The sequence below is a fragment of the Panthera onca genome, chromosome A2 (genome assembly GCF_046562875.1).
Source record: "Panthera onca isolate mPanOnc1 chromosome A2, mPanOnc1 haplotype 2, whole genome shotgun sequence".
Classification (NCBI taxonomy): Eukaryota; Metazoa; Chordata; class Mammalia; order Carnivora; family Felidae; genus Panthera; species Panthera onca.
Genome location: NC_138340.1, coordinates 24900564 through 24911372, shown reverse-complemented (window position 1 = coordinate 24911372; position 10809 = coordinate 24900564). Strand labels below are relative to the sequence as shown.

The following is a 10809-nucleotide window of genomic DNA, read 5'->3' as shown; positions in this document are numbered from 1 at the left end:
GGCTGTCGTCGTCGTAAGACTACTATCTTATCTCCTCTCTCCAGGTCTATCTATGCACGCAAATACTTCACAAAGCCGGGTTCATTCTGCATCCACTGGCTGAATCCTGTTTTGGCTGAGGGAACTCGTGCCGGGGGGGAAGGGCCGTTATCTCGCTAAGACAGGCGACGCCTGAGCTCACGGGACCTATCAGGCGCGCCTTCCTCGCCAGCGGCGCTGGCCAGGCGCGGTCCGAGAACTCGCAGCTCGCCTTAAGCCCTGTCCACCCCGCAGCGGTCCGCGGCGTCGAGGTATTCGCAGGGCGTTGCGGTCGCCCCTTTTGGCGGGCTCGGGCGCCCCGAGGCTCCGCCCCCCAACGCTGTCTATCCGCACCCGCGGAGGCGGGCACCGCGCCCCCATTGGCGGAGAGGCCCGCGACGGCCCCGCCCCCTCCCGGCCCCGACGCCAGCACGTTGAGTGGCGGGGGCCGGCAGAAGAACTGCCCGAGCGAGGAGCGGCTCCTAGGGCGGGCGGCACGGTTGGGGCGTCGGCGTTGGGGCCCCGGAGAGGCTGTTGGGTCGGGACCGGGGTCCGCGGCCACGGGGGGAAGGGGGTGGGTGGGCTGAGAGCAGCTCGGCAGCGAGGCCGGCCCGTCGCCCCTTCCCCCCACCCCCGCCGACCTTGCCGGCAGAAGCTTCCCGGAGCTCTTCACGCCGGCGCGATGGCGACTGCTGGGGAGACGGAGGCCTCTCCGCCGACGGACGCGAGCTGGGAAAGTGGCGGCGGCGGGGACGACGAGATGAAGCAGGCGCTTCCGGAGCTTGAGTCCTCCCCACAAAATGGCGGCGGCGGCCTCAGCATCGCGGAGCCCGGCGGCGGCGCCGGGCCTGAGGAGACAGCAGCGGCCTCGGCCGCCCCGAGCGTCAGCCACGAGCAGACTCAGGACTCGTCTGAGGCGGGCGCGGCCGCTGTGCCCAAAGGCCCCGAAGAGCCCGAAAGACCCGTTAGGAGGAGTTTTCAGATCCCCAGGAAGAGCAGAGAAAAGAAAGGTGGTGCTTCCCCTCTCCCCCAACCCCTCTTTCTCTCTCCCCTCCATCTTTTCATTAGAACCTCTCTGTCTCCTCTTCCCACACCCATCCGAGACACGTAAACACGCATGCAGCGCCAGCCGCCTCTCCCCTCACTGCCACGGCCACCCAGCTGCTGCGCCTGGTGCGAGAGGAAAGCGGTGGAACCACGCTCCCCTGCTCCCCCTCTCCCCGTGGAAGTTGGAAGTAGCTCAGGTTTGAAGCTTGTCCGTAAGGCTGCAGCTCCCAGAGAGGAAAGATGGTGCTCGGCGCCCCTCCCTCCCAACCCCTGAAGGCACAGAAGCTGGTGTGTCCTCCTCAGGATGCTTCTGACAAGTCTCACTCTGGAAATAGCCCGTGGCCGTGGATTCTGGGGCTTTCTCCAAGGCCATTGCATTCAGAGGACCACAAGTGCTTCTCCCTATGGAAATTCTTCAGCTAGAAGTGTCTACTTGAAATTTGCTTGATGTCAGCGTCTCCCCTTGTTTAGAAATCTCCATTAGATGTGATCCATGCACACTGCTGTCTTCCATCACACTTCATTTCCATGTAGATTTTTCCCCCCTTGTTCAAGCGTTAGATTAAAATAGGTCTCTCTTTAAATCCAAACTTTGGTATGTTTTCTCTTGTATTTGAGAAGAATGGGAAGGTAGGTTCTTGGTGCAGTAATTTCCCTATGGAAAAAATAGAAGTTAGCCTATGCCCAAGAGTCACCAACTTGATCTTGCAGATGAGAGAACTTAAGTTGGTTTTTTGGTTTTTTTAAGGCCAGTCACTTGTTTTTTGGTTTTTTTAAGGCCAGTCTACTTTTTGGAACCAATATGGGAATAGTTACATGAACTACTTTTACGTTTTTAAAACAATGCTATATTGGGACACATTTCTAATGGAGATCAAAAGTAGTATTACGGTTTTCTATTACACTGTTTTTGACTCTCCAGTGATTTGGACTTAGTCAACTTAAAGTCTCTTTTTGTTTTACCTCATGGTTCAGGTTTTCATGATTTACTTTGGGAAATAATAGGAATTTTTTATTTGCAGAATGCTTTTTTATTTGTAATTAAAGTCTTAGTAGACTTGGAATCTTGATTGAAGCATGTGCTTCTTTTTTCCATGTGCTTAACCACCTCCATTTGCACAACTGAAATTGTTAGAGCCTTGTATCAGGAAGATACAAATAAAATCAAACTTAATTTCTTTTTGGATGAGAAAACCAAGGAAATCCTTGGTGTCAGAAACCATGTTGACAAAGATGAAGTTACCTTTTGCCCACTAGCATGAGGAATGTTTCTAGAAATATCTTTTAGGTGAATTAATGTAATGTATTTTAGAGTTCAAGGGGATATTTGTAAAGGTCAAGGCTGTCCATTATTTTGGTTTATTTAGTCAAGATTTATGGTACGGCCTATATGAGGAAAGTTAGATGTTCTTCCCAAATTAATCAATTGCTAGAGAATAGGTTGGAAGTACATTCACGTGGCCTCTGGTTTATGAGGTAGGAGATTGAACTTTTCTCTTGTTCCTAGCTTGATAAAATTTTGAAGTCCATTTTTTCCTTTTTCCTCTATTTCTTTCTTTTCTTTCCTTTTTTCTTTCATTTTTAAGTGCCCAAGAATATGGTTTATGTTACACCATAAACAATGGATGTACCATCTTTTAAAACTTTTGATAGGACCAGAATATTGGTGTAGAAAGCCTCATAGTTTGGTTTGAAATGAGGGAAGTCACCAGGAAATGTTAAAGGCACTGTTTACATGTATTTTTTTTTAATTAGGTAAATCTAGAGGTTGCTGTAAAATAGAACTTTATTTGAACACACTAAAAGTGGAAATAATTGAGGAATTAGGAAATATAAAATCTAGCTGTTTTCTCCCCCGAGTCTGATGCTCCATGGGGAAAATTTGTTTTCCATTTTCATGTAGAGGCAAAAGGTTGTCAACCTTGGGGAAGTTATAGCTAAGGAAAATAAAACACACTGGACTTTCTTCATATTTAGTGAAAATAATTGATGCACTAAGCAGCAGCTGTTCAAATAATTCAATAACGACTTAACTAGAGCTTTTAAAACTTAAATAAGCAGGTATTTTACCACCATGGACTTTATCCTATCCAAACTGAAAGAAGTTAGTGCTTGGTGATAGAATTTAATAGAAAAATTCAACTTTTCATTATTTTAAAAAGAAAGTTTTATTAGAAATGGTATAGCAGGTACTGTTAATTTCGCACTTCATCCCCAAATCTTTGCCTCTTGAAAGGCTTGAAAGGTATCACTTTATGTATAGGATGTGGCTAGATACTAGTTGTGGTCACGGGAGTCTTTTATCATGACTATTAAATCATTTTCAGGAGATCCCTCTGAACCTTCCAGTATCAAAGATTCTGTTGCATTCATATTTTAATATGGCAGACCTTTGCTTGTGACTGTGCGTTTCCAGTGAAACTTAACATGACTTGATTATGGTACCTCAGATATATGTGAGTATAGCTTGCTGACTCAAAGTTCGTTTCCTTGTCTTGACAGTAGCATAACATGCAGAATACTGCCATTCTAATTAATGGTAGTGGCAAACACTTTATAGTGCTTAGTAAGTTGTGGGCATTGTTTAAGGCAGTTTACATGTGTGGACCAAATTCTATGTAGTAGGTACTATTCCCATTTTACAGATGAGGAAACCGAAGTATTGAAAAGTTAAATAACTTGCCCAAGGTCACACAAATTCCAACTTGAACTTGGAATTTGAATTTAGGTGTACAGTACTTATCATTACACAAACTGTAGCAAGACTTCTTTTTTTGTAATATAAGTGCTCTTGTTAGCTTTTGATTTGACCTATTAAATTTTTTAACCTATGTTAAACTTAGATATATTTAGTATGTATTCATCTCTGGGGTATTTTGAGATTCAGAAATTATGTTCATTATGAAATTAACACATTTAATCTGTGGTGACAGATTAAATGACCTAACTTGACTGGGAGGGTAAAATTTTACTCTTTGATGTATGTTGTGTTGTTTATTGGCTGGGCTCTTCTATAGTGTAAAGAGGCACTGTTCTTATATTTAACCAAATTGTACAATTGGATTTTGTCGGTAGATGTTTCTCTATTGCCTTCTTTTACCCTAAAATCTAATACTATAAGTCATTAAAAGTAAATTAAAATTGGCAATTTGATATAATTTTTCCCTCCAAAGTTCTTGGGACATGAAGTAGTGATGATTCATTTTCTGGAAAGTGTTTATTGGTCAATGTTTTTTTTTCTGTAGGACACAAGACTAACTTCTCATGCACCTGCGTCCATACTGGTCTAGGCTAGCACAGTTAATGGCTAATTCTCCTTCCCAGCACCCATCTTTTCCCACAGAATTTGCAGTTGTCTTTTTTAAGACTTGGAGCAAAGTTTCCTTTAAGGAAATTTGCATCGTGTTTCAGTAGTTGTATATGAATGACTGGGTTCTAAGTACCACAGATTTCCCTATTTACAGGTAAGCAGGGAAGTATAGGCAGAATCCAGTTATCCACATAAAACATTTGATAGGTGTGTATCAATTTTAAGTAATGTAAGTAAAATTTTCTTTGACCTATTCCCTGGGCCAGAAAAAGTCAATAGTTTTTAGTTTTAGTCATATTTGTACTTGTTTCTCTAGTTCTCTGCCAGCAGATTCGTTCTTAATTCTATATTGTGTTCAATCTTGATTTAGAGATGAAACGTCCATTCCTAAAGCATTATGTCTTTAGCAATTTTATTAGACTGGAGAAAAGTGATTTTTAAAATATCTTTCAAATAAATTATTGGAAGGAACAAATGGCTAGACATCAGAGAGATGGATTCAGAGAATTGAACACACATGATCTGCAGCCTACTCTTGGCTATTTCCTTTTCTTCCATGAATTAGTTACTTTAAATTGGAATGTTTATTTCAAATTGGCTGTTTATATGTTTTGATAATAGTGGTCTATCTTTTAAAAGTTTAGCTTATTTTTACATATATGTATAGATGGGTTTTTGTTTTACATATATACATAAATCGTAATACAAACATAAAGATTGGCATTTACACTAAGTAAATTGGTAAAAGTAATTGAAAATTGTTTCTTTGACAAAGGAACAAAGCTGTTGCATGACTTAAATTTTATGTCTATTCCAACTGCTTAAATAGAACATTAAATTCAATATATATTTGTATGCTACCAGTAGTCAAAAATATTTAATGATAGTATGGATAGTGTGGAGTCAGGAGACCTGAATTCTAGTTCTAATTTTGTGATCCATTTTCCTTGTCTGAATTATAAATCTCCTAATGTCTTTAAATCTGTTCTTCAGTCCCATAAAACATCTATTATCAATTTTGTCCGTAAGGAACCTTGTAAATTATGTACATCAACTCATTTCTGACATGTATGTTATGGAAATCCTATAAATAAGCAAAATCGTGTTTCTCGGTGTGTGGAGGAACTATGGTTACTTCTGTTAACCTTTAGAACCCTAAAAAGGGCACGTTGGCTTTTGGCTCTATTAAAATGAGAAAAATGAGATTTGATAGAAGAGACACATAAGAGGGTAGAAAGAGCATAATCCTGGACATCAAGTTCTTTTTCTTTAATACCTAATTTTCTGTGTCTAAGTGTTCTATATGATTTCTTGGTCTAAAATGAAGAAACAATTTTATTCTCCCAGTTCTGTAATGATCAGTTTCAGCTCTTACACACACACACACACACACACACACACACACATATATATATATCTTCTACTTAGAGTTCAGGATATAAGATTTGGAGCTAGGCAGCCTGAATTTGAATCCTACCTGCCCTGTTATTCACAACTATGCAACCTTGGGTCATATTGGCTGTTAGCTCTCAGGTTCATTTGTGAAATGAGTATAATTGAACTAAGGATGGTTTTAATGATTAAATGAGATCATTCATGTAAAGCTCTTAGTATAGTTATCTAAATAGTAATAATGACCCACTAATGGTTAGACTCAGTAATTGTCAGAATCCAGAAAACAATATATTGGATACTGACTTTTCATAAGTGAAATAATTATCATAAAATGTTCTGTTCCCCATTTGGATAATCACAGGATTGTTTATTAATTGCCTCAAATAATGGCCTATAATTAAGATTATGATGTATACATGTTTTCTTTAAGAGAAGTGATAGGATATGTTGACCATGGGATGTGGAGTGTTAAGAGGATTATTAAGGACAAAATAGGCTACTAGGGAATGTACATTCAGAACAAAAACTTGTTAAATTTCTAATTATGATTACCAGCACTTTGACTTGAAATCCTTAAAAAGAGTTAACAGCATAATTTTATTTTTGTAGAAATGAAAACTGGGAGGAAAAAGAAATTACAACTTTGGCCTAACTAGTAAAGCCAAAGGAATCATTTGATATATAAAATAACTAGGACACAGGCATCTTTTTCTATATTTTCATTCACAAGAATGTTTTCCCCCCACTGGCAGTCTACTTGAGGACACTTGACATGACTATAGGACATTGCTTTGGAATGAAACAAATGTTAAGTACTTTTCTGATAATTGGAATGTTAATTTCTCTATAAACTTATATGATGAAATTTCCCCCATATGATTAGATTGATAGTCAAAATAGTGTTGGGACAGCTTAACTAAGGAAAATGCTTTATGTAGACTTGTAAGATTTCATAGAAGTTTAAAGCCACATGAAACTTTTGCGGAAGGAGCATTTTAGATGTCTGAAGTCACTTAGAAACAACAAAAAAAGGAATCGTGCATAAAACCCAATTTTTGAAATCATGCTTAACCCATTTTGGATGTGAAAGACTATTCCAAATACATGCTGTTCTCCTTGCCAAGTTTTTCCCAATTTAGTTGGGGACAGTCACAAAGATGTTTTTTCCTATTCTATAAAACTGATTTGACTTAAGAGGATTTATTTCAGAGCTTATATTTTGTTTTACATATTACTGAATTATTGAATCTGTGGGACTTAATTTAAGATGACACAGCAATGATACTTTGGTAGGTGTAGAATATGTTTGTATTCAGTATAAACTTTTAAGTTTATTTTGAAAGAGAAGGCAAGTGGGGGAGGGGCAAAGAGGAGGATAGAGAATCTGAAGCAGGTTTGGTGCTGCCAGCAGAAAGCCTGATGTGGGGCTTGAACTCATGAATAATGAGATCATGACCTGAGCCAAAGTCAGCTGTTTAACCAACTAAGCCACCCAGGCACCCCTCAGTATAAAAATCATTGAGAAAGTTTATTCTCACTTTCTTTACGAACTTACTTATTCAACTTACTTGGGTCCAGTGCTCACAGTTCTAGCTACTGGCATATGATAAAGGTAGGGTAATAAAGCACATATGGTTCTGGCTCTGGTGGAGGTTACAACAGTAGAGGTTACAACAGTAGATTATTGAATGTATTCATCTGCTACAAATTTGATTATAGGACACTTTGTGTTTAATTGTTCTATTTGAGGTTTTTTTTTTTCTGATTAACCCTAGTCAGTGTCTTCATTGCATTATAACTATGTTGGCTTTATTTCTTTATTTTAGTGTGTGACCCCAAAGTAGTGGGCACCGTATATACACATTTTGTCATCGATATACACATTTATACACACGTTACAGTTTTACAGACACTTTTGTAATAATATACATGGTTTGGTGAATGGATGGATGGATATGTCATTTGACATGTCCTTTAAAGCCTAATAGTATGTTTAGAAAATATGGTGAAAATATCTTATTTGTTGTCTAGTACTGTTAAGAGTACGTACAATTTTTAGTCGTAGCCTAAAAGTATTTTGACCATGAAATTTATTGACTCTTTAGAAATAGTACCTCAAAAGAAATTAAAGTAACACAGTATAACAAAGTTCTATGAATGAATACTTCTATATACAGTGAAATATAAGTAGTTCCTTTTTTGGCTTGGGGAAATTTTATGTACATAGATTCTTGAAATTTATTATTAAGTTAAACTATTTCATGCATGAAGTGGAAATTTGAAATTATTAGACCAGTAATCCACTGGTCTAAGAACAAGTGGATATTTAAGTATTTTATTTTTTTTTTTTTAATTTTTTTTTCAACGTTTTTTATTTATTTTTTGGGACAGAGAGAGACAGAGCATGAACGGGGGAGGGGCAGAGAGAGAGGGAGACACAGAATCGGAAACAGGCTCCAGGCTCCGGGCCATCAGCCCAGAGCCTGACGCGGGGCTCGAACTCACGGACCGCGAGATCGTGACCTGGCTGAAGTCGGACGCGTAACCGACTGCGCCACCCAGGCGCCCCATGTATTTTAAAAATTAAATGGGTTGTGGAATAGTTGTAGGTGTGGAGAGTAAAAACTTTTATTGTCTTACTTGAACAACAGATGTTGTGCTTAGAGCTTTTTCCGTGTATTGTATCATGTGTGGCATGTAGAATTTAGTGGTTATTAGGATAGCTGGAATGAATTCTTACAGGTAGGAGAACTGAGCTTATTTTTGGTTAAGTGAATTGATTTACCCAGGGACTTCCACAAAGCTAGTAAATGCTGGATCTGATATTTGTGTCCATGCTTCACTCCAAAGCTCTACATCTTTCCATTTCACTAAGCTTTCATAATGTCCCACTACTTTGTATTGGTAATACAAGAAGCCAATGGATGCAGTGTATTTTATTCTAACAGTACTAAAAACCAGGTAGGATAGTTTTATTATATAGATACATAAGTATCTTAAATGTTTTTATGCATTCATTTATGCTGTAAGCATTTAGTTTGCTCAAGTAAATGGTCCTAGACCTATTTCAGTGTAACATAAAAAAGGAGTGGAGACAAGTTGAGTTTATGCACAAATTCTTTCTTATGAGAGTCTTTATGCAATTAAAGTTGCCTGATGTAACATTCTTAAGGTTTGCAAAATTGTAACCTGCTCGTGCATGTGTAACGGCCAGATACTTATTGCTGAAGGAACTGAACAATGTAGGCAATTGATTTTTATTTTCTCTCCGTTAATATGTGTTTCTTTTGAATATCACAAAATTAGCCTTGATGCCTTATTTCAACCTTATTTAAAAGTTATAGTAAGCCCGCAAAAGTTTAAGAAATTAGACTTAAGAAGGAATAATCTTAAAATTAATGTTTGTTTTGTTTTGTTTTAGCACTTTTTCAGCCATTAACTCCAGGCTCTCGAGAATTTGAAGACGTTCTAAATATTCTCCATTCATCTTACCTTGAACCAACCTCAGTAACAAATTTTAACTACAAACGTGCTTGCTTGATACATAATGAACTTTTGGAAAAGGAGGTAAGTTTTAAATAGTACTTATTGTAAGATTCTTCATAACCAGTTAATAGCCTAGAAGTTGTTTTATGTTCCTTTTCTTTAAAAATGGTAGTTTTGGGAGAACCTGGGTGGCTCATTCAGTTTAAGTGAGTGTCTGACTTCAGTTCATGATCTCACGGTTCGTGAGTTTGAGCCATGCAGGCACCCAATAAATAAAACTTAAAAAAAAAAAATGTAATCAAAGGGGAATAGTTAAGTATGTAAGATAGTAAATTTAAGTTTCATGTAGATTATAAACCTTTTTAGGAAAAGCCAGAATGAGGAATTCTGCAGTAATACAAATGAGATGTTTAGAAATATTTTGTGTTTGTTGCTTTCTAATGCACATGAACTACTATTAATTTTGTACTTTTGTAAAGTGGTCAACCCAGTGCTACCAGAATTGAACTTCGAAGGAATCCCTGAAGTTACTGGCTACTTGAGAAAATTAAAACCTTGATAGTTTGATGTGATTTTATGGTGTGATAGGGGTTATTTATTAACTTTATATGAAAATTTTGTCTAATAATTCTTTAATTACTGAACATCAGTAATGGCCTGAATACTGCATGTAAATCTCTTAGATGTATGTTCCATATTTTGAATGTATATCCATTTGCTTGTATCTAAAAGTGGAAGCAGTTTGGGTGACTTGCAGTTGAGTTATACTTAGAGGATGTCACTTTTATCCAGGAAATATATATGGAGTACATCTTATGTACTTGGCATTGAGAATGTAGTTATAAAGAAAACATTTTTCCTTGTCCTAATTGAGTTTATAGTCCAGAAGTTGGCCATTCTGCAGAGATTTATTAAACCACCTACTTTATGCAGTGTACCATGTTATGTAAAATGAGAGATGCAAAGGTAACTATTAACTTAAAAATCTGTGGGAGAGTTGGAATATGGCAAAATTTTAGTAGACATTTAGTTAAAATTCATAGATATTAGATGTTTATTTGATTATTACAAGGTATAAAGAGCTAGTTATAATGGGGTAAAAATTAATTGAAGCATGGAAATTATAGGGAGAGAAAAGATCATTTCTGCTTTGGTTACATTTGGGATGTCTTAGAAATAAAATTCCTGAAGCTATTAGCTTGAAAGACATAATCACATGCTAAGGAGTTATTACAGATTTTATTTTATTTAGTTCACCGAAAAGCGAAGAGAACTGAAGTTTGATGGTCGTTTGGATAAAGAACTTTCGGAATCCTATGCATTTCTTATGGTTGATCGATATCAGGTGTGTGAACTCCTTTTATAAAAAACAATTTGAGGATGTTTCCACTGTAAGTTACTAATTTTGCAGTGTGAACAATACACTTGGTAATTATAAACTAATGTTTTACATTTTACTATAAATGATATGTGTAAGTGGATATATATGTGGAAGAAATGATTTAGTAGAGCAAGATATTTCATTGTTATGTAATTTATTTTTCAAATGTGCT

General features: G+C 37.8%; 1 protein-coding gene across 9 annotated transcripts in view; it reads left to right on the top strand.

The window, feature by feature from the left end:
- Positions 1-235: 235 nt before the first annotated feature.
- The window catches only part of TASOR (transcription activation suppressor), a 52967-nt gene continuing 42393 nt past the window's right edge, over positions 236-10809 (top strand). For 8 of the 9 annotated variants that reach the window (XM_060631342.3, XM_060631338.3, XM_060631340.3 and 5 more), the window contains exons 1-3: positions 236-1028; positions 9192-9337; positions 10509-10601. In XM_060631342.3, the coding sequence (XP_060487325.1) occupies positions 701-1028; positions 9192-9337; positions 10509-10601 (567 nt within the window). In that variant the 5' untranslated portion in view covers positions 236-700. The remainder of the gene's footprint in view (positions 1029-9191; positions 9338-10508; positions 10602-10809) is intronic. The other variant, XM_060631344.3, reaches the window with a different exon arrangement.